At 35.7% G+C, this 23508-nt stretch overlaps 1 protein-coding gene across 1 annotated transcript; it reads right to left on the bottom strand.

The window, feature by feature from the left end:
* Positions 1-708: 708 nt before the first annotated feature.
* gucy2g (guanylate cyclase 2g) lies at positions 709-20990 on the bottom strand. The gene is made up of 22 exons (XM_038296920.1): positions 20626-20990; positions 19515-19863; positions 18814-18923; positions 15152-15334; positions 14909-15053; positions 13169-13304; positions 11940-12043; positions 11684-11850; positions 11429-11566; positions 11053-11136; positions 10679-10783; positions 10507-10578; positions 9311-9479; positions 9070-9225; positions 7606-7783; positions 5954-6094; positions 5666-5858; positions 4867-5041; positions 3494-3592; positions 2200-2291; positions 2011-2118; positions 709-1084 (listed from the first exon to the last, which is right to left on the bottom strand). Exons 1-22 carry the CDS (start codon positions 20968-20970, stop codon positions 1004-1006), a joined length of 3330 nt encoding a protein of 1109 aa, XP_038152848.1. The 5' UTR covers positions 20971-20990; the 3' UTR covers positions 709-1003.
* Positions 20991-23508: the final 2518 nt, after the last annotated feature.

The raw sequence follows: 23508 nt of genomic DNA, 5'->3' as shown, positions 1-23508 counted from the left end.
CCCTGTATTTTTATTTTCAAAATAAACAGACAGATTTAGTTTTTTCACAGTGAATATTAAATGTTAAAGAGGTTTTATGTCTGCTGCTGTTCAGAAATATGTGCATGTTGCTTTCCAAAAGGTGGAAAGATTGGAAACGATAGTCATTTTTATCAAAAATAAACTCTTCCACACAAACTAAGGTGTTTTTTCTGATTCTGATGGCTTGTGTGAATTTGTAGACCAATCGTTTCTGAAATCCTTCTATTTTAATTACACCTTAAGAATCATATGAATCTACATCACATGATTAAAATGCATTGGCAGACTGTCCTCTGAGAAGAATAAATGTATCCTGCTGTTGTATGGAAGAGGATTAGGGCCACTGAAAAAGTTAACAGATTTTTAGTTTTTATTACAGAACAATGTTAGGCTTAGACTAAGACAGATTTGTCATTTTGTTTACACAAGTGTAAAACAAAATGAGATTTCATTTGGAACAGTTCTATGGACAATTTCAGCTTTTTTAAAAGTGCAGCCTTGAAAAATACTAAAAAACATATATAAAAACAGGAATATAAACATATGACTGTAAATTTACAGTTTTTTATTTTTTTTATATGACAACTTATTGTATGATAACTTATAATATGAGAAAAAAAGTCCGAATTCTCTCAGAATTCGGACTTTTTTCTTAGAATTCTGACTTTTATCTCAGAATTTTGACTTTTTCCCATATTAAACTGTAATAAAATTTAAAAATCATTTTTCTTTTTTTCAGTGGCCCTAATCCTCTTCCGTATTATTGTATTTATACAATTGCTTAGAAATTGTATTTATATTTAATGCTTAATTAAATTTAGGAAAAGAAACAAAAATGAATAAAACTCTTTCAGAGAAATTAAAACCCCATAAATTTTACTCTTGAAAGAATCAGTGACCAAATAGTTCTTGTTGTACTAAGTACATGGGATAGTCACTTCTTGACGATGTGTTACAGACGATTTCATTCTCAATGCAGCACCTAAACATGCACCGTAGTCATCGAGGATCTGGGCTGGATCATTTGGGACTTTGTGACAGACGATCTGGTTACTCCTTGTTTCTTTGACATAGAGAAACAACAAAAGATGAAAGCACAAAACTTTCAGGCAAATTTGCATAATGTACTGATGGTGCCATGCTAAAACTTTAATTTATAGAATAACAGACAATCTCACATAAGAAAAAAAAAGTAAATAAAATCGACCTGTGGTGGACAGTATTTACCAACAGCTCAAGTTAGCTGTTACATGAGGTAAGAACAAAATCTTTTGCACAGCAACACTGACTTATCATCATATCATAACAACAGTAAACCTTTGTTAACAAGAAGAGAAAAATATCTGAAATCAAACTAAACGTTTAATTTTGAAAGCAAATTATTGAATATTAAACTGGGAAACAAAAATTGTGACAAAATTCTAACTCAGTTAATTTAGTGGCACCTTTTTTTTTTTAAAGTTTAACACAGAAGGGATTTTGTGAAAAATGCAGAGTTTTAGATGTAGCCTGTTCAGACAGACAGCACAGAAAGCAGGCCCATAATGCACCAGTGCTTATCTGTAACCATAACAGTCAAGATTGCAGCTGCAACAGAGCAATGTTTTAATGGTGCCCTGTATAATGTCCCAGAAGTCAAAGTTTCGACATCTGTAGTTATCTGATTTGTTCTGTTTCCTTTGACTCTGTTAGTCCTGCCTTTGTAATCTAACTCTGCCTGCCAGTTTCTGTACTACTGTACCAGGCTGTTGTGGGTGTGCTCTCATGTCATTAAATGCTAAAGATAAAATAGATCTAATTTTTACTACCTTAAGTTCTGTTAAGGTGTGTCAACATTTGGAAAGAAAAAAATCATACAGTACATTTTGCAAGATCTGGAGCTGAGAAAACTGGACTAAAAAAACAGTGTTATAGCAACATTACATTTAAAATTGATTTATACTGTGGATTTTTCTTTCTACCATCTTTATTTTTTTAATTTCCACTTACCTCTGTCTGCACCTTCAGACTGTCACCTTGTAATGAGCTGAGGGAACTGAGATTAGGATTAAATCCTGTTTTTTTTAGTAGCCAGTAGGTCTTCTGGACACCCTTACCCTGTTAAAAATATATATATTCTGGTCAGAGTATCTCCCAAATAAAAGACTCCATATCTTTGAAAATCTCAAGAGAAATCACCTTAATTTCGATGTCCCCTCTTTCTTTCAACTCAAATGATCCAGCTTGGATCAGAATGTCAGCTGTTGACTGAGATATGTGGATCCTTAGTGCTGTTTAAAAAAAAGGTTCATGTTACTAAATTGGAAATCAACAAAACTAAATAAAGGAAAATACACTTGTTTGTCATTAAGTTAGAATTAATACTGATTCAAAAATAAATCGCTGAAATTAAACCATTAACATCATGAAACTAGTTATCTGGTGACAAAGGTGGTAAAAGTTCATTTGTCCACAGAAAGAACCAACCTTTATATGATCGGAGGATTAAGGTTCAAGAAAATATCTCAGAGAGAATGGCGTCATTTCAATCTTGTAAAGATTTAGATTGATGTGAATGTAGAGGATAAAGTTCGGATAACAACTTTCATTCACACATTCTTAGAATTTAATAAATGAGGTAATTTATGCCGCAATAATCATTTGTTTTTGTCATTGATGAGGTTAAATGTTTCAACCAACCTCAGGGATAAGTTGTTAAAGGTCTACATCTAATAACATCATTATATGCAAACAAGAAATTTATAATTTTAAGCTCTTTTTAATCAATTTTGTAGTACCGCTATTTATTTTTTAAAATATACAAAAAAAAAATCTAAAATTGTTGTGCTATGTTATACAGAAATATGGTTTCACAAACATCATCTTCTGTAGCAAAAAAAGAAACACAAACAACTGAGAATATGATATAAACCTCTTTTAGAGTTTCATCAATATCTTTACAATGAAGGCTTTTGTGCTGCAGATCAGATTAAATGCCTTTTTCTAATTAAGATATCTAGATATTTTTTATTACTTCACAATTACTACTATATAAATTTCTTTTATGTCTCATAAAAGTGTAATTGTTTTGGGGATTTAGACTTGAGGTCCAAACCTAAAGCAATTGGTTGTGTTATATCTTGTGGTTTATAAAGTTTAATAGAACATTTCCCTTTCTTCTAAGAGTGAAGTAATTATATCGTAGTTTTTTGTCCCAGCATCTTGTGAATAAAATTATTTACACACTAAGGCTGGTCAGAATTTGTAAATTAAACGACATGCTATCTCGGGCATGCTTTGGTTAGTGGTTAGGGAACGCGACCCATGTACGGAGGCCTTAGACCTCGACATGGCCGACCCGGGTTCGAATCCGACCTTTTCCGCATGTCCCTTCCCCTCTCTCATAACCTTCTTTCCTGTCAGCCTACTGTCCAAAAAAACAAAACAACAGCATAGCGTCAGTAAGAAACTGCTGAAAAAAGATTCTACTTACGTAAACTGTTACTCTCCATGCGTGAGGCTGTATTTACTGTATCACCAAAGAGGCAGTAGCGAGGCATAGTGGTCCCCACCACTCCAGCAACCACTGGGCCTGTAGGAGCCACACCAGATCAGTTGGACTGGGCAGGAAAGATTTCCCTTTACAAACTACTCAAACAACTTATGGTTCTATTATTTTACAATTTAAAGTCTTTACAAAAACTTTACAAAAACTCTGAAGCATATCGAAACATTCTCAAATAGTCAGTTTACATTTAAAATACCAAGCGGGTGAAAAATAGTTCACTTTATTATATAGACAAATATGTTAAAAGGCATTGTAAAAACTTTTGTATTTTTATAGTTTTTCACATTTCTGTTACACTATAAAAAAAACAAAAACAAAAAACAAGTCAAAAGTACTTTTAATGTGATTAAAAGACGAGCAATGTAGTTGAAGAACACTGACATGTTGTAAATAAATACAATCTGGAAGACTCTTATCAGCTTCACCTGAACCACCTGCGATGTCCCTCGTCCAGTTTCAGCCAGTTATCTCAGGACCGCACCTCCTACACAACCAATCATCTTTCAAGATATCCTTCATTTAGCTCCTGACCTAGCTTCTCTCTCTCGCACGCAAGCAAACTACTTTCACCTCATTCTCAGACTATTCTCAGTCCCACTCACCCTCTGGGGTGACTCATCCAAGCAAATGTTGAGTTAAAGCATCAAAGTCTTCTGGTGGGGCCAGAGTGCCAAATAATTTATTTCATTTATGTCAATATGTACAGAGCCCCTCTGATGACATGGTCAAAAAAAATGTTTAATTGTGGCCACGAAGTAGTATTTCGTGCGCACGAAATACTATTTCGTGGCCACGCAATAAGTTTAACGTGCGCCCGAAGTACTATTTCGTGGCCACAATTAAAACATTTTTTTGACCATGTCATCAGAGGGGCTCCGTAAATATGTGTATCTCTGCTTCTGTCTCCTTGAACCCCAGTTGGCCTCAGCAGATGGCCGCTCACACTAAGCCTGGTTCTGCTTGAGGTTTCTTCCTGTTAGATGTGATTTTTCATCTCCACTGTCGCTGCAAGCATGCTTGGTGTGAAGGATTACAGACAGTCAACGAGTCCATGCAATCAGCTAGTTCTCCTTAGAAAATTTTTGATAAATCTATCCGTGTTACCTCTATTCATAAATTTAATATTAAGCTCCTCTAATGACACTCTTTCTCTCCAGATTGACTATTTTTAGGCTAAATATAAAAGCCCACTATGTATAGATTTGAACTTAACAAATATTCAAATGTTAAAAATTATTAGTACAGTCACCGAAATGACACCTAAACTGAGAGTCCTTTCTCACTCCACCAGAGCTTACCAGAGTGTATGCCAATACGTATCGCAAGGATTTCGTCTGGTTTATGAGGGATTCTGAAGACCTGAATGGCACTGAGGAAGTGTAGCGCCATCGTGCATATTTCCAAAGCATGCTTGTTGCCATTGCTGATGGGAAGTCCACTGGCTACCATGTAAGCATCACCAATGGTTTCTACCTGATGAAGTCCAACAGATGACATTTATTAAAAAACATACAACAGCCCAGTTAATCCAGAAGTGTACATCAGGCAAGGTTTGTCTGAATTAATAAATATATATATATATATATATATATATATATATATCTGGTTGTTGTTAAGCTTTAAATGGTAAAGGAGTTGAACGTTGGTAGCTAATTTTAAGTAACAATAGTAGTGCTTTTCTTTTTTAAGTTTATTTGTTGTCTTATTTTTTGTTGCTGCATAAATTTTGGTCATGAATGACCTTTCTCAGTTTTGTTGGTTCAGCTTTTCTGTCTGAGCTAATTGCTAATTTTAAAATGACAACTGGATAAAAAATCGTCACAGTTTTTTATATACTGTTTTGAACAACTTAGAGCTATATATATATATTTTTTTTTGTGAGCAAATTTCCCCTTAATGCACACTCTCTTATTGACATTTTCTATTCTTTATACCAATTTGTGTATTTATGTTTCCGTTTATATTTCACTAATAAATGCTTTTTCCGTTTTATTATATTCTATTTTATTCTATCCCATCTTAGCTTCATGCTAAGTTAATGTGTTCCTAAAGTCCAAATATATTATTACCAATTAGAGCTGAGTGAATAATTCTTACTTTGTAGACGTCATACATCTTTATGATGTCGTCAAACAGACTGTAGAGCTCGTTGAGGAACGTTACCACTTCCATTGCTGTGCTGGAAGAACACATGGAAGTGAAGCCCACAATGTCGGAGAAGAAGATGGTCACCATATCGTAGCTTTGTGGCTCCACCGACTTCCCCGACATCAGCTGGTCTGCGATGTATCTATATGGGAAGATACATGAATAGACTTGATGAGGCTGACTAGACTGATTAAAAAAGATCAATATAAAAAGATCGGATGGTTTTGTAGTTGGTACTTTGGCAACATGCTGGAGAGAAGATTGTCTGCTCTGGCTTTCTCTGCTGTGAGCTGGTTGGTCCGCTCATCCACCACTTCCTCAAGGTGATTTGCATACTTCTCCAACTTGTCCACCATGTTATCAAGAATATTTGCATGACTACAAAAGACAATATCACAATGAAAATGTTTTTTTAAGCCCGATAAAATTTCAACCCCTGAGCATGATGCTTCCATCATCAGATTTAACTTTTTATGTTGTTCTTTTGCGATATGTTCATAAAGTCCACCCCTGAATTCATCAAACCAGAATATAGTATATTCTTTTTCAATGTTTAAGCTGATTTTATTCAGATGTAGATGTTTTCTTTTCTATCTAGTTCTATATGAATTATGGGGAAACATTCGGTCAAAAAGATTCAATATTTTTCCGTAGAGTCTCACAAAAGATATCTCATTGGCCCCCACAATAGCCAAAATGGGACGGGGGACCATTATGATAATGGTTTAAATACAATTATGCATTTCAGTTATATTTTTGCATATCATTCCCATAATTATGTAAAGAAAAACGTGAATTTTACTTGGTAGTGGGAGCCTGAAAATACAATGAAATATATTTTGAATTATTTATTGTTTGCAAGACTGAAAAAAAGTTAATACAATTCATTTTTTTCTTTTTAAATGAAATTATATTACAGTCTGTAGAAAAATAAATTAAATTTAAAATAAAAGGTCTTTTATGATTTACAGTCATTTGAACATAATTGTGTGTTGAATAAGATGCCAGGAACAAAAATTAAAATAATTAAAAGTTATATTGATAAATAAAATCACCAGCAGCTGTTAAACTAAGTAAAATAGGCTCACATAAAAAATAAAACTTCACTTGGTAGGTTGTATTATGTGAACTCCATCTAATAGGGCCACAAGTAAACAATCCACTGGTGATATTTAAAGCCAGGCGGCTGCTGTTGCTCTGCAAGCGTCTGTTCAGAACATAAGTTGCTTTTTGAGTAGAGCAGTTTGGTTAATGTTTTCATGTAAAGATTAACTAAAACATCAGGGAAATGTATAAATCCAGAGTTTCCTTCGTAGTTTATAATGGGGAGAAAAATTAGCTAGCTTATGAACTGTGAAACAAAGTTTGGAATGGACAACAGATCAATGTTCGAAAACTTTCTATCACATGACTCACTACCAGACGCACCAGACTGTGATAGAATTTTTTCTCCACCTCCACTCTGTCTGTGAAAAAGTTGTCTGCTTTGCTGCCCTTTGCTCCCCTTTTTGTCCTGCATATAATGCTTTTTTTGTTTTTTTTCATCCAGACTGATATTTTGCAAAGTGAAATAATTTTGATCTTTTGTAATCTCTCTGCTATCTATATGCGAATATCTAGAAATTCTCACTTGGACTAATCTCCTTTCATTAATGGTTGATTAGACTTCCTATAATTAAGGGCAGGTGTGCACCCAAGATAACCAAAAACTAACAGATTCAGATGTTATTTGCACACTTTGTGCCTGTTCAGAATCAGAATAAGAAAAATCTTTATCAGCAAGTAGGGTTTTAGATACACAGAAGCTTATGTGTGGCACCTTATCAGTAATTATAGCTAATATTTTTTTTAAAGATTTTAGTAGTTAAAAAAAACAACTGTAAACATACCTCTCTGGACTTATATCTCTCAGCCTCCTGCGAATCGATGCAAAAGGTGGTCGGTGGTCAGGGTTTTCACTCCAACAGGCTCTGAGCAGCGCATTCACCTTCTCATCACACAGCTGCTCGCATAACACAGGTCTAAGAGGTTCCCCTTGAAATGGTATCCGCAGCTGCATTATAATTTCTTGAAACATACAAGGTTAAAACAACTTCAATGGAAAAAGAAAATGACCAGAAAATAATTTCTATATTTGTGATTTTAGATTTTTTCCTAATTTCTAACAATCTCAATTTCCTAATAAGATGTATCGTTATTTAGTGATGCAAGTGGGTTAGCTTGAGGACAAAACATTTTACTTTTTGTAATAATACACATAAAAAAATTATTGTTATATCCATTATTTTGCACAGGACTGTCATTGAAAATGTTTACAAAAACAACAATGGATCGTGGGTTATTAGCCAATATTTGACCATCCAGACAAAACCATTACCAAAATAAACGGGAAAAATGCTATATTTATCCCGTCTTATCTTCAATTCAATTCATGTAACATGCATCAGGGTAGCGGTTGCTGGGCAATATGCATCCTAACCTATCATGAATTTACACACTACTGGCTGAAACTTATATTAGTTCGATAAAACTTTTAGGGCAAGCTTTAAAGCTACAGTCTGTAACATTGAGAAGAGAGCAGACTTCGACTGAAAATTTGAAGAAAAACAGGTTTCACGTCACTCCCCCACCCTCTCTGCTTCACTCATGCCCCACCTCCAAGCCCCATCCCTCTCACAGCACCTGCGCGGCTACCACATGCGACCACAAGCGTCCAAGCAGCGTACGCGGCATGGAGTGTGAACCGGTAAGAGCGATAACACTCACCTCCAAGCAGCTAGATATAAGATGCTAGTTATACCGAAGTTTGCCATGTAAGCAATTGTCGGCAGGGGCAGTAAGGGCAGTTTCTCTTTCTCTGGTGGCTGTCGCTCCGCCATGACTTCCACGCGCGTCCTCCTGACTGCGGCAGCCGGGCGCTGCGGCAGGTTAAGCGGTGGGGGGGGGAGCTGTGATTGACACTCCAGCAGACGCTCCTCTGGCTGTGATTGGTTGTTTTGACTCGTCCCGAATTATTCTTTCAAAATTAAAATACAGGCAGTATGCGGGACCAATTGGAGCAGTTTTTTTCACAGGTTACATATCACATGTAATGCTGTCTGGGCATAGGGACAGTTTTAGCCAATATGACAAAAAAGTGATTTTTAAAAACTTACAGACTTCAGCTTTAAGTTATAATGAAGTCCCTTATATTAGTTCTCCAAAGAAACCTGCTGATTGTGGAAAGTAGTTGATTACCGGTAGTTCTAAGAAGTGGGCTACAGATTAACAGTTGTAAGTTCTTCAACAGGTTTGGAGGTATTATGTAGTTCTTTTTTTCAGCTTTTATGTGCTATTAGCTCTAATTCACAGACCTTTGGGGTCCAGGTTGATGTCTTGATACGGACCCCCTTTAGAGTTATACATAAGCTCCCACATGATGATGGCAAAGCTATAGATGTCTCCTTTGGGTGTCCCATTACACGGTAGTCCAACCTGTCTCAGAAGCTCAGGGGCTGTCCAGTACAGATCTAAGAAAAAGTCCTATTATCTTAAGAACAATACAAAGATTTGTTATCCTATCATATTTTAAGTCTGAGTTCAGGTCAGTTTTACCTTTATAATCCGGACTTTCCATCAGGCTGAGCTTGTTTTTTCCTCCATATTTAAACTCCCATAATCCAAAACCAGAGAGTTTGATTTGTAGTCTGCTGTCCACCAGACATGTGCTGGGCTTCAGGTTCCCATGAAATTTAAGTTTGCTGTGGTGAATGAAGTCCATTCCCTGGGTCACAGCAATATTTCAGTAGTGAAAAAAATAGAATAAAATAATAGGACTTAAAAAGTATTCACAAGAAATAACAAAAGTTTAATGTAATAAATTAATTCATTTCAAATATATGACATATTAGACACTTTTGTCTGAATATATATCTGCATATTTTCTGTCCTTTTATTTGATTTTCCCTCAGCTAGAATTACCGTCATTTTTATTTTTTTTGCTTATTTGTCAAACTTGCTTATGCCAGATCATGAAACAAGGCACTTTAACCTGGGTATTTACTCAGGTTAACTTTGGGTAAAGTTCAAATTTATTTTGAATGATATAAATAATTTAGGTGTGGAATTAATTTATCGCTGTTGGGATCTGGAGGCTTGTCCACTTTCTCCACCAGAGGGCGCCTTAGATCTTCCTCCTGAGGGCATGAGCGTGTTTCTACACACCTGTTTCCTGTCTGCTCATCAGAGGACCTATTTAAGGAGGAGGAGGCTGACACTTCCCTGCCAGAGTGTTTGCCAGTATTGGTACAGCAAAACCGGAGCCAGCATCTTTGATCTGTAACCCTGATTTTGTGAACCAACCTGATCTAGTGTTCTTCTGCCTCACAGATCCTGACTTATCTGGAAATCTGTAATCCTGGAGAAAGTAATCTCTGTCTGGAATCTGCCTGCCTGCACTCCGTCTCAGTCTCTGCCTCTGCCCTCAGCCCTCTGCCTGCCGACTAGCCTCTGGACCCACAAGGTTCCCCCCCTGCCGATCAGAATCCTCTCTGAGCAGGTATTTATCCTCGTCATCTATAAACTGCAAGTTTTCTGGATCAACTCTAACTGCTCTTTCCTCCTCAGTGGCTTCCCTCCCGTGACCAGTCCGAAGAACCAAGAACCAGTGCATTTATTAACTTGTGAACATTGTTCAATAAATCGTTTAACTTTTTCTCTGTTTCTAAGAGTGATTACTGCATGTGGGTTAGACGCCTAGAACCCAACATGACAATCACAGGACTCTAGAAACTAAAAAAAAAGATACTTACATTAACAATGTCATAAGCAAACGAGAGTTTAAACATCCATTCCAGATCAATATCGGAAGCTCCAAAAACATCCTTTAAAAAGAAAATAAAACCAAGTTAACATACACACATATGCATATATTTATGTTTTGTTTATTTATTTGACATGAAGAAAATACGATTTTCTATTTACCTTCAGGCTTCCTTTCTTGCAGTACTGCGTGACAAGGCATATGTTTGGTGGCTCAATGCACACACCAAAGAACTGCACCAGGTTTTCATGTTTCATCTCCTTCATCTTTCTTAAGAGGTTTAAAATAATTAGTGACAGAGTAGCTACAGTTTTCTTTGTGTACTTAGAAAGTATGTTACCTACTTGTATATCTCTATAAATGTAGAAAATATATAATATAATAATAATGTAGTCTTAAGTTTTACAACTAGCATATTTGTAAAAGACGTTTGTGATTATTTTTTAATGTCTATTTATATTTTCCTTTATTTTACATTAATAAATCTTACTGCACAATAGTTACAAAGAAATCCAAAAAACATAATGAACTTTACCAGATTAAATTCGACAATAACTGAAGGTTTCTGGAAATTACAGTTTATTGGGTTCTTGATGTACTTGATGGCCACTTGATTTCCCTGTATGAAAAGAAATAATTTATGTCAGCCAGGAAGGGAAATTAAATAACATTAAATTAGATTAAATTAAATTCCCACATTAATTTAAAGACTCATTTTAATTAAGTAGAACTATTTATTCTACTTGTGGTCAAACAATGTTAACTTTTTTTAAATGCATTTGTATGGGAGCAATATTGTTGCAAAATTATCTGCAAATGTGCGTGGAGAGTTGTGTGCAAATAATTAGCAAATCATTTTGCTACATTTTGCTCCTATACATTTATTTATCTTCTGAAAAAGAATGTTTCACCTGGTAGAGGCCTATGGTTGTATAAATGTGCTCTCTCCCTGTTTTGTCCTTCAGGTCGTAACTGTGGCTGGAGAAGGTGCTCTGACAGCTGCTCCCAGTGTGACTACCGGTGGAGCTATGAGATATACCCGGGTTTCCCTGGATGAAATATGGAAAAGAAACTGGGTAAAGATATGCAAGCAACCAAACTAGAGAGTGAACAATAATCACTGACATATTCCAGCTCTTTTTATTGTTTAATCTGATTGCTCGTACTGAAGGCTCCCTGATGATGGTGATGTCATTGTAATTGATTATCCACCAATTGGAGTCATCCAGCCTCGTCTGGAGCCGAAACTTTTGAAACATGAGGACCCCGATCCACAAAACCGCCACTACGCCGATGAGGGGGAAGGTCACAAGGACAGCCAACAGTGCAATTTCTGTGTCTCATAGAAATAACAATAGTGAAAGATCAGATGCAATTGTATGTTAATCTTTTTGTCTGTCTCAGTTCTAAGTTGTTCTTTACCATTTGTCAGCCATTCGCAGTTCTCATCATTGAAACCACATTCTGGTATATCAGAAGGAGGCTTTCCTTTCGGCCAAATCACAGAAGCAAACATAGATGTAGGTCTGCAAGAGACAGTTAAATACATCAGTAAATCCTATGGTTTAAAAACACTTTAGTAGTAGTTGGAGTGTGCAGTTAAGCTTTTTACTCAAATAAATGTGTAAAATTACTATTTTTACAACTATTTTAAAAGTATAAAAGTAAAAGTAATGCAGAAAAAATGTTGACAGATGCTTTAAACCTAATACTGGTTACTACACTTTTTTTTCTGGATGATAAATGTTAAATCTAACTTCACTGCAAAAGCCATCTAGAAATAAGTACAAAATTTCTTAAAATAAGTGTATTTACCCTTAATTTTAGTAGGTAATTGACTTGCCAATGAAATGAGCATTTCTACTCCTGAAATAAGATAATTAGATAATATTTACTTGAAATAAGACAAAGCTATTGTTTTTTTTCTTATTTTAAATGTAAATTGTCTTGTTCCATTGGCAAGGTGTCTCACGTATCTCCTCAATTCAAGAAAAAATTTACTTGATTTAAGCAAAAATGACTCATATAGATTTCCATTTTTTGCGGTGTTTGCATCATCTTGAAATACTAAGTATTTTGATATGTGGCGAACAACAAGTTGGTGAAGTCCAACCAAAAATATATGAATTGCCATTATTTTCATGGTTTTTATTTTTTTTTAAATGCAAACAAATATGAGCTTAAATGAAACAAAGTCTATTTAAAATGTAAAGAGCAAAAAGTAGAGATTATTGCGAAAAAATATATAAAGAGTAGAAGTAAAAAGTTGTCTAAAAAATAACCACTTCAGTGAATAGACAGCCAAAATTTCTTGATTGATCTTTTATTTGTGGATTTGGTGGATCATCTAAAAAAGTGGTCCTCCTAATTGTCAATCATTCTGGTGATATGTTTACGTAAGGCCGTCCTACATGCTCGTCCCAGTTAGCAATCTTTTTCTGCGCATGTGCACTTTCAGGCGTATATCTATATATTTCTTTCTGTTGACAATGCAAAAGGTGAAAGCATAAGAGCTGGAAGCAGGAGGTTGGAGCTACAGTTTGAAATATTCTGAAGCAGCTTATGTTTTGGGTTAGCACCATGACTTAATCCCTAACTTCATTATGTTTTACTTGAATCGTGTTTTTTGAATAATTGGAATAAGCTCCTACCTGACACTTTTACTTTGGCTTTCAAAATGCAGGATGGGTACAAACATGGTGTTGCCTCCTACACGCTGCAGGTCATAAATGGAGTAGTCCATAGATCTCTCACCTTCTTCATCAAAGTGAACAAGTCCAGAGGCCCCTGCAAACGATAAGGCATGGCTACATTACAAAGTATATAAGAATGGAGGATTTATGTTTCTTTCTCGTTAATAGCTAAACAGTCATGTTATATTACCATTTGCTGTCAAGGCTTGAAACGTGATTGAAGGGTTGCAATGCAGGACAGCATCTGTTTTGACTGACTCAGAATCACACAGTGGCGAAGCCACTAAATTTTAAAAGAGGTGGAAAGGCAGGGATGAGTTCGCACTAAGGAGTAGTCGAAAACTGCCAGGTGTCAGGACCAGTTCAGGGTCACTTTACATTAAATGCACAGTAGCAACAGGAAAATGATGTTGCAAATAATCTATGCTATTTAAATGAAATATTTGTTGTCCTGCATGTTCTATACATTAAAGAGGCTAAGAAGATCTCTGTCTCTAAATACATCTGAGATTCTGCATCAGGATCAGGATCTATATTGATATTAATTAATTACAGTATTTTTCTTTTATGGTTAAAACGTTAAATTAAAACAATATCACTGCTCCAATCTCTGTTTTAAAGGGGAACTGCTTGTTCTGCAGGTGGTGAATTGTACTCAGCTGGTAGTGGTGGCCAATCATTGGCCTGGAATATATACAAGCGTTGTAGAAAACATCTAATTTTGAAAATGAAATGGGCTTATTGTCAATTAGTATCATTGGTTTATTTTAAAATTTGCTGCCAAATCTCCTACCATTAAATTTGTATAAGTTTGATTGAAAGCACAAAAATATAACCATTTTTTTTCACAATTGAAAAAAAGACTAAATTAAAGAAAATGGACATCCTCTTATGGATGTACAGACAGACACAGTGAGTAGCACTGCTGTCTTGCAGCAAGAAGGTTCTGGGTTCAATTCCCAGCCTGGAGTTTCTGCATGGAGTTTGCATGTTCTCCCTGTGCATGCGTGGGTTCTCTCCGGGTATTCTGGCTTTCTCCCACAGTCCAAAAACATGACTGCTATTTGTCTGCTTTAAATTCTCCTTGGGTGTGAGTCTGTGCATCAATGGTTGTTTGACTCTGCGTTGCCTCTTGAGTCTTGTGTCCCTTTGACAGCTGGCGATAGGCACCAGCAACCCCAGCAGGGATAATTGTGGCAGATGGATGGACATCCTCTTATCCTTAAATGCAACTTATTGATCAGGAAGCATTGATAACTATGATGGATCTGATGCGTCTGTTACTAAAGAAGATTTGATTATTGTAAAATGTGTGACTAATAAAACTATGGGAGGTAACCTAACTTTCTGTCAGAATTTGTTTAAAAGACAAATTAAAAACTTAATGTTAGAATTTAAAAAGTTGTTGGATATGATTTGGATTGTTATAACAGGAGCTTCATAGTAAACATTTGAAAATGTAATTTTTTAGAAAACTAATTCAATTGTAGATCTTTTTATGCATATAAACTGCGTCAACGGTACGAACATGTGGAGGTCGGCTGACTGCACAGTTGTCAGCAGTCACTGAAGCTCCACAAGGACTCCTAATCCACTAAAGATGATTCTTAAACAAGCTGGCGGAATAATTATGAAACAAGTCTACAAGAAAAGTATCATGAAATACTTGGTTTGCGATGGAGAGCGTTTTATATTTACCATGAAAGCGAATCTTGTCTCTGTTTTTCAGTTTCTCCAGAAGCTGTCGGCCATCATGAGGATCTTTTCCTTCCTTCAGAACTTCCTTCAGCCCCATCACATAAAGAAGTACAGCATCATGGAGATATGCTGAATATGGGCTAACCTGAGATTTTTCAAGAAAAACATGATTAAAATAGCCAGATTCAACAGATCAGACAATTGTTTACGTTTTTATCAGTTGTGTCTTTACAGCGTTCCAACCTCACTTTCAGATGTCAGGTTACTCCAGAAAGGATGTCCTTTCAGTTTTTGAAACACTTCTTTGAAGAAATCATAGTACTCATATCCTTCGTAGGATTTCTGGCTGATGACAAATGTCATGTCGAAAGCTCTTGTGTTGTCCTGTTTTACTCTGCTGTTCAGGGGCCCTTTCCACCAGTTATCCTGCTCAAAGGAAAAACAATTAGTGGAAAAACAGAGGATGAGTTATTTTTATCACACCAATAATCATCAATCATGTTCATACACGACATGTTCATGTTCATTTATGTGTCCTAACACACGTGCAAACATTTTTTATACGAGCAGAGCAGATGTTCAAAGAAGGTGCAAAGTTTTGTGCCTTTTTCAGTGAAAATATCGCAAATATATCTGCCGTCCTTGATACAACAAAGGAGACATTGGTACAATGGCAAAGGAAGGAGAGAGAAGATTCTGAAGAGAATGACCAATCTCTTATTCTCTGCAATAGGGCTTTTTTTCTCCATGCATTCAAATAAGCCTTAAGCACAGTTATACATTCTCACCCGTTTTGGGGCATGCAAACTTTCTGTGGGGGTTGTAACAGTTGGAGATAGACTACTTATGTGGAGTGCTCTATGAGTAATGTTTAGTATTAGTATTATTATTTTTTTTAAATATTTTTCATCAATATAACCTCCAACTACCAGGGTTGCATTTCAAGGGCGTAGGTTTGATTTGAACTTTGGTAGGGACACTATTGGTCGGGTGTCATTGGTGCTATGCAATATGCATGCCCTTTTTTATGCACGATGTGAGCATCCATACTGATAAGAGGAATTCATTGTTTAAAGAGAAAAGCATCATTTTGCTACATTAATAAAAATGTATAAGCACTACACTCATTAGATGCTGTTTATTAATGTTTGAAGTATCACCGGCTCTGATCAATGTGGAATTAGGACTGTTTTCCACTTTGAAAATGGTTTCATTTGAACGACTAAGAGAGAAGGTAAATACAGAATTTTCTTCTGAAGATATAGAATTGTGCAGAGTTAAACCCCACTCTTATATTTTTACCTAGAATACTTGCTTTGTATCAAGCAAAATAATACATTCATTAAAATATTAACTTCACTATAAAAGTGGAACATCTGGGCTGTAGTTACTCTGTGTCGCTCATTTCATGTATTTTATCTGGGACTGAAAAAATGAATCGTATTAATTGATTATTTCACCTTTTCTTTCTTAATTGGCTGTGGCTAAGAATCAGAAATGTTGATGGCTTACAGCCTTTATTTGCCCATTTTTCCAGCAGTCTTCAGAACTCCTCGCTGACTCAGAATATATTGTTTTAAAAAAGAAAAAAAAGGTTTTTGTTTTTTAGTGTACATGATATTCCTTTTTTTTTAATTGGGACTAGTTTTGTAGCCTAATATTAATTGTAGTAACCACGGCATTCTAGTGTGAATACATTTTCAATTTTATGCTCCAAGCACACACGGACTAGGAAACAGCCGATCAGAGAGAGAGAGAAGGCGGAACTTAAGGCAGAACAACCAATGAGAGTGGAGTTAAACAGTGCAGCACAGTTCCATGCGCTGCTACATGACAGGGACAGGAGAGACCAGGCAGAGGAGCTGCGAGAGAAAAAGAAGCCACAGCTGCAACAACTACTGCTGTAAATTATAAACATGTTGCTCACATCCAATTATTGGTAGGGACAATTAGGTCGGTTCAAAATTTTGGTAGGGACATGTCCCTATGGTCCCTATGCAAACCTACGCCCATGTTGCATTTCCAAATTCTCCCCAGTGGTGCACGACTTTACAGTAAATAAAGTGAATGTGATTGGTTGCAAGCAAGTTTGATTGTGGCCGGTTTGTCGGAAGCATCTTGCTAACCAGTTAGCAACTTAGTGCTAGTAGGTTACCAATGGGAATTTCCCATTGGGACACTGTTAAGGAGCGCTATGGACAGCAGAAACATGCAAGAGTAGGATAGTTTAGTGTCGGAGGTTGTGGATGAGTCTCCTCCGTCATCCATTTTTTATTTAGAGAAGGAAAGTCAGGACGAAAATGTTGTGAAAGAGGACGCCAGGGCGGCAGAAGCTTGGTTTGGTATAGAAGGCTTCCAGCCGTACATGTTGGAGCCCTTGAATCGCAACGCTGCCAGTTCTGTTAGCTCTACGCCTGCCGAAGACACAGACGTCCATCCCCGTGAACACTGGGATGGAACTAAATGGGAAAAGAAATTATTCTTATTTCAACGTTACGTATATTAGCTGTGACATATGAATCGAGATGCTATGACCGAAAAAATTTGATTGACAGATGACCGTTGATATATAATTGGCCGAATTCAGATGTACAAGCTGACGTATAACTAACTGGCCTGCATAAGATAACGAAGAAAAAACAACAACACAGATTTTAAGACAGGATTTTTTTGTTTTAAATAGAAATTTTCTTACTTTTGGGAAAATATCGTCTGATAAAGAGTACATTTATATACATGTTTAAGCCAGAATGATTTGACATTTAAATATGACTTTCCTACCACTTTAAGTATATTAACCAAAAACTGACATCAATAATACAGCAAAAATTATTTATTATAAAATACAATTAGAGAGGATTCTAGCTCCATTAAGAATTTCTGTTTTAGGTGTTATGAATGAGAATTTGTCTCTGCAGCCATCTAGGAGTCTTCTATGTATTTAAAAATAAAGGACAACTGCTATAGAACTATAAATCAATATGAAGAAACCCGAGGTATAAGTATGTGCATAGCTTTATTAGCTAGTCTTTCTTCAGTGACTTATTTGGAAAATATAGATATTGTGTGTGTGTTTTAACTTTCCTGTACAGACTGACCGTTGAATATTTTTGACGCCTTTCAATTTTCAGCTACCCCTCATTGGGTCCTGTAGGGCCAACTGGGTTGTTAGCCAACTGCATTGCTAACAACCTCTTCTTTCTTTAATCCCCACTCTCTACTGCCTATAGATCATGCATTCTGCTTGTTTTTATGGACAGATCCAAAACGGTTCAACGTCATAACATCTGCACAGAAATTTTTTGTAGACTAGATCACCCAGAACCAGCCCACTTATAACATGTACCAAAAACATTGCACATGAAATTCAGCACCCCTTATTTGGAATCTTTGAAGATTAGCCCCTTCATATCCTCAGAGCTGAAATAATAAAACATAACCTGAATGCATTGCTTAAGGACCAATGTAACAGACACGGAATCTGTTTTGTAGAGATGCACAGAATTGGTAGAATATATTTATAAATATATGAATTTTTGAATTGATTTCACATTTTATTATTAAATTAAATTTAATAATTTTAACATAACCGATATTTTGATGAATATTCTCACTTTAATTTATCTACACTATGTCATTGTTTTAGAGAATATGCTGATATTCAAAAACACATTATTTGCCAGCACTAAACCCACATTTAGACAACTGTCAGATCCAAATTTTGACTTTTATAATAAGTGGTATTAAAGATAAATCTGCAGATTCCTTCAACAAGCTCTATTAAACCCTGTGAAATTCTTTAACAAGGTCGATGAAATCTCCCTCTCTCTGCATTGAGACCTTCTCTGATTGTGTGTTCAGCTGAATATACGTCTTTGATTTGCTTCCCTCTCCACTTCACTGACCTCAAAATGCTGCATCAGGAAGAACACATAGTCGCCATTCATCAGACCCTGACGCTCAGCCTCCAGCAGCAGGGCTATGGAGTCCTCTCTGTTTGTTACCACCACAATAACTAGGGAAGAAATTTTAAAGAGTTTTACTTTACAGAAAAACAAATGTTACCGTTGATGGTTTCTCTCAAACTAAAATATCAATAATAAATGGGAGATAGCTAAAGTAAAATTTGTAAGATAAAACCTTTACAAATGAAAGGAAATGAAGAAATATATGTATTTAAAATAAAAAAAATTCCAGGAATTACTGATGTGAATTGTTGTTGAACATTTAACCTAAATGAACATGATACAAAAGTTTAAATGTGTTGGGGATAAAGGTTCAAAAACATATATTTGAATAAAGCCGAACCTACTGCAGGGGAAATGTGTGAAAATACTCCATAAAAGGATTCGTAAAATGTACAGCTGGAATTATACAAGAACATACTTAATGACATTAACAAAAAGTTAAGGGTTGAGGCGCAACTTTTCTAATTTTAAAAGAGGAGGAAAGGCATTTGCTTACATATATTTTCTGTGTTTTGAACATAGAGTTCAGGTTCTACTAAAAATCCACAGTATATCCAAAGTTGTGCATTCAGTTTTGTTGATAGAGTTCTGCATTAGATTCATTTCTGCACATATGAGTGCACATACACCTGCTTTACCTCTGGCGACCGTTGAGATGTATTTGACGTTCTGATAAAGAAGATCAGGATTGCTGGTGTCAAACTTTAGTTCTGCAGTTAATTTGAAATGAGCCCTGAGCAGGTTCTCCACCGTGTTCCACAAAGCGTCCACTTTGTCCCAGGTGTTTGTCTTCAACCCCCCTCCGATCATTGCCACATGACTCCACCCAAAGAACTCCAGGGTCTTCGCCAGAACCTCTGAGCCCCGATTCAGAGGTGGCATGATTTTGATGTAGGAATCGTACATTACTCTGTCTTCCAGTTTAGAAGACTGGCCCACAAAGCCAAACATGGGAATGTGCCACGCAGATGCAATGAGACCTGTGACCTAATAAAGTGTAAAAAATGGAGCAGTTAAGTCATACGTCATGTCACAGCCTTGCTAAGGATTGATGCTATTAAATCTTACATTTTCTTCAAAGACCATGATTCATATTGTCCCGCATTCTATATAAGTATTGAGTATGAGTATTTCATAAAAGGATTTTAGTTTATATACCTGAATATTTGACAGACAGAGTTGAACTGAACTCAATAAAAACACCAATCTATAGTCTTCTATTATACATAATATCATTAATTACATGTTAACATATATATATTTTTTTTTTTGCATAAATGCAATACAAGTATTTGGCATTTTAGAGAATTATTAAGCATTCTTATATTTCAACATTACTCACTGAGCCTCCGTTTTAATTATTAGTGTGGAAAAATGTAAATAGTATTACTATATCTTTCCTTTAAGCAATAAATTATGTTAGGACTTTAGAAACATATACTTGGTTCTTTTTATAGTCAGCATTAAGAAAAAAAATAAGGTCACACCTGCAGAATGACCCACATAAAGTTTTTTTTTTCCTTCTTTGGGGTTTGATTAAGATAAGTGACAAAATATAAAATAAAATATTTAAACATATCTAAGAAATAAAGCTTTATTATTTTTTTTATTCCATCAATATGAACAAGAGTATGCTCAATAACACATTTGGATCACTTATCTAAAAATTATAAAGAAAGAAAACCCTTCATGAATGTATTGCTTGAAAACATAAAACGATAAAGAGGATAAAAATGATCTAAGTCTTACCTCTGCCTCCTCAGGACACACTGGTCCAAACAAGGCTGTCACATTTTCTCTCCACACTTGATGGATGAATCCTCCCAGGGACTCTTTAGGATTACAGTCAGTGTCCTTGTACACAAAATCAAGACTGTAGTTTCCCAAGAAGGAGGGATTGTTGTTCACCTTCTCCACGGCTATCTGAATGGCCGAGCCCAGCCGCAGCGCGCTGTAAGGGAAGGACACGTTCCAGGGAGCCTGGAAGCCAATCAGCAGCTTGTGATTTGGAGATCCATTGCTGCTGCTGTTTTGGATGATCATGGCGGCAGCAGTGGTAAAAAGTGTAAGGTGGTGCAACAATGCGTGGTTCATGCTGGAGATATGGACCTACTATCATCCTATTGGATTCTGGACGAAGAGGCTTTAAGTACTCAACTACCTCTGTGATGCTGGACAATTGTTTAGGGAGGAGAAAATGTAAATATGTGGAGGAAAGTAGGAGGTACATATGTCAGACCAAGATAAACTGTTGAGAGAGTATTTGTACTCACAAGTTAGAAAAAAATGATGGAAAAAGGATGAGGAGCAGTTTTGATGGACAAAGAAAAGAGATGGAAATGTACTAAGAAGTAAAAGGGCAATCAGTGGATTGAAGAAGTACAGCTGCATCTCAGTGAATTAGAACGTCATTAAATTGATTAGGAGGGCTGAGCCTAGATTTATGTCTCTAGGGCAGCAGTTTGCAACCTGCATCCGTGGAGCCACAAGTTGCTCTTTAGACCATTCGGAGTGGCTCTTAATAACTCTGGATATAAACTGAAAAAGAAGAGAAAAATCTTCCATCCATCCTTTTTCCACTAATTCATCAGGGTCATGGCGAGTGCTGGTTTTTATCTCCAGCAGTCTATAGCGAAACTAGGTAAACCATGGACAGGTCGCCAGTCTATCGAAGGACAGTATCCATCTATTGTTTGGCTAAAATTGTATTTATCTTTAGTTTAAAACATAAAAATAATAACATTTTGACATCATTAGAAACGAAAACTTGATATGATGATATTAATAAAATAATATAAGTTTCCTTTTTTCAAAAGGTCATGTAACTTTGTTTGCTATTAACGTACAAAATAAAAGACTTGATATGATAGATATTAATAAAAAAATATAAGTTGAAAAAAAAAGTATGCTAATTTTCTGAGAAGCTGAATTTAGTGTTTTCTAAACCTATAACCATAATCGGTGGCAGTTCTGGACCAATTTTTGTTTTTATGGGGTCACATATTAACAGAATAACACAAAAAACAGGGCAGAGACACAGGGGCGTGCACACATAGACACTAGGTGGTGCTAAAGCACTAGGAAGTTTGCCCTCTATCAAAGAAAATGCCCTTTTGAAACTCGTTTTTTTTTTATTATTATTATTATTAATATTATTAAGATTTTACTGAGGTCGGTTTTGAAATGATCTTTTGAAAACCTGAGCCATTAAAAACGACTGAAACAATGCCCCGAAACGACCCAGCCTCTCTCTCTTCCTTTGTCACGTGACCTCGCTCGGTCGCCCGCAGGGCATGCCAGATGCGCAGCATCATAGCAGTTTTCAGATAGCAGGAACGGTCGCTGACAGGCTGCTTCTCCCGTGCCCTATTAGCCAGGTAATATACAGATCAAGCAGAATCATTTTGTTGTGCATTAAAATGTCTCATTCAGCAGCACCAAACAAGCATTTTGCCGACTGGTCACCTGATAAACTAGTCGTCTCCTTGTAAGATGCTGTTTTACTTTTTATATTTTGTATCCATATTTTTTATCTTAAGTGTATACATTAGTCTATTTTATTGCATGACGTATACCCACAGTTTTTAGATATTTTTATAATTTTATTTACCTATTCCATATTATATGTTTCATGTTGCACGATTGTACCATAAAAAATTCCTAGTTTGTGAACTCCTTCACTAACAATGGCAATAAACCTGATTCTGATTCTGAAAGTTTTACACTGTAGCCCAAGTCAATGACAGATAACGTGAGGACGACCACATAGGCTACAAATAATTTTGGTAGAGTTTGCAATTGCAAATCTACGGAAGAGGATTAGGGCCACTGAAAAAAAAATAAGTTAACTGATTTTTAAATTTTATTTCAGTTTAGTATGGGAAAAAAGTCAGAATGCTGACTTTAATCTCAGAATTCTAACTTTTTTCTCATAATTTTGACTTTTCGCTGAGAATTCTGACTTTTTGCTCAGTATTCTGACTTTAATCTCAGAATTTTTTCCCATGTTAAACTGAAATAAAATTTAAAAATCTGTTAACTTTTTTTTTTTCAGTGGCCCTAATCCTCTTCTGTACAAATCTATGTCTTAAGACAAACGTTTTCTGTTGTATAGGTTTTGTTAGGCAACATAAATTAACACATTTTGGTCTCTTTATTGTCTTAATTGTATATTGATTTAGTAATTGCAGCACAATGCCAAGAAAGGAGGGTTAATCATATTGAAAAATCTTAAAAGCTGTTCACATTTTATTTTTAAGTGGTTTGTGCAGCAGGTATTAAAATAGCTATTATTTTGTAGGCTACCATAAGTCATATCCACGTGACAAGACTTCCAGTCATGTTGCCCTAATAGCCCATTATTTAAACTAATGTGGCATATTTGTTAAAGCTATTATTATTATTATTATTATTATTATTATTATTATTATTATTATTATTATTATTATTATTATTATTATTATTATTATTATTATTATTATTATTATTATTATTATTATTATTATTATTATTATTATTGTCATGATGGTTATTATTAATACATTGTAGCCAGTCACAGCAGGGAAGCTCTATACCATCAACATCTACCAGGACAGGAGATGAGGAAGAGTTCAGGGAAGACACAGAGACAGA

This window comes from Cyprinodon tularosa, unplaced genomic scaffold, assembly GCF_016077235.1.
Source record: "Cyprinodon tularosa strain WSP-4 unplaced genomic scaffold, ASM1607723v1 ctg38, whole genome shotgun sequence".
In the NCBI taxonomy this organism is placed as follows: Eukaryota; Metazoa; Chordata; class Actinopteri; order Cyprinodontiformes; family Cyprinodontidae; genus Cyprinodon; species Cyprinodon tularosa.
The sequence above is the reverse complement of the archived record's forward strand: the minus strand, read 5'-3'. Positions and strand labels throughout refer to the sequence as shown.

Coding starts and splice junctions, on each gene's coding strand:
- gucy2g (XM_038296920.1), bottom strand. CDS start 20,970: ATGAACCACGCATTGTTGCACCACCTTACACTTTTTACCACTGCTGCC. Junction 10,579..10,678: donor GCAAGAAAGGAAGCCTGAAG/GTAAATAGAAAA, acceptor TTCTTTTTAAAG/GATGTTTTTGGAGCTTCCGA. Junction 1,085..2,010: donor GTCTGAAGGTGCAGACAGAG/GTAAGTGGAAAT, acceptor TCTATGTCAAAG/AAACAAGGAGTAACCAGATC.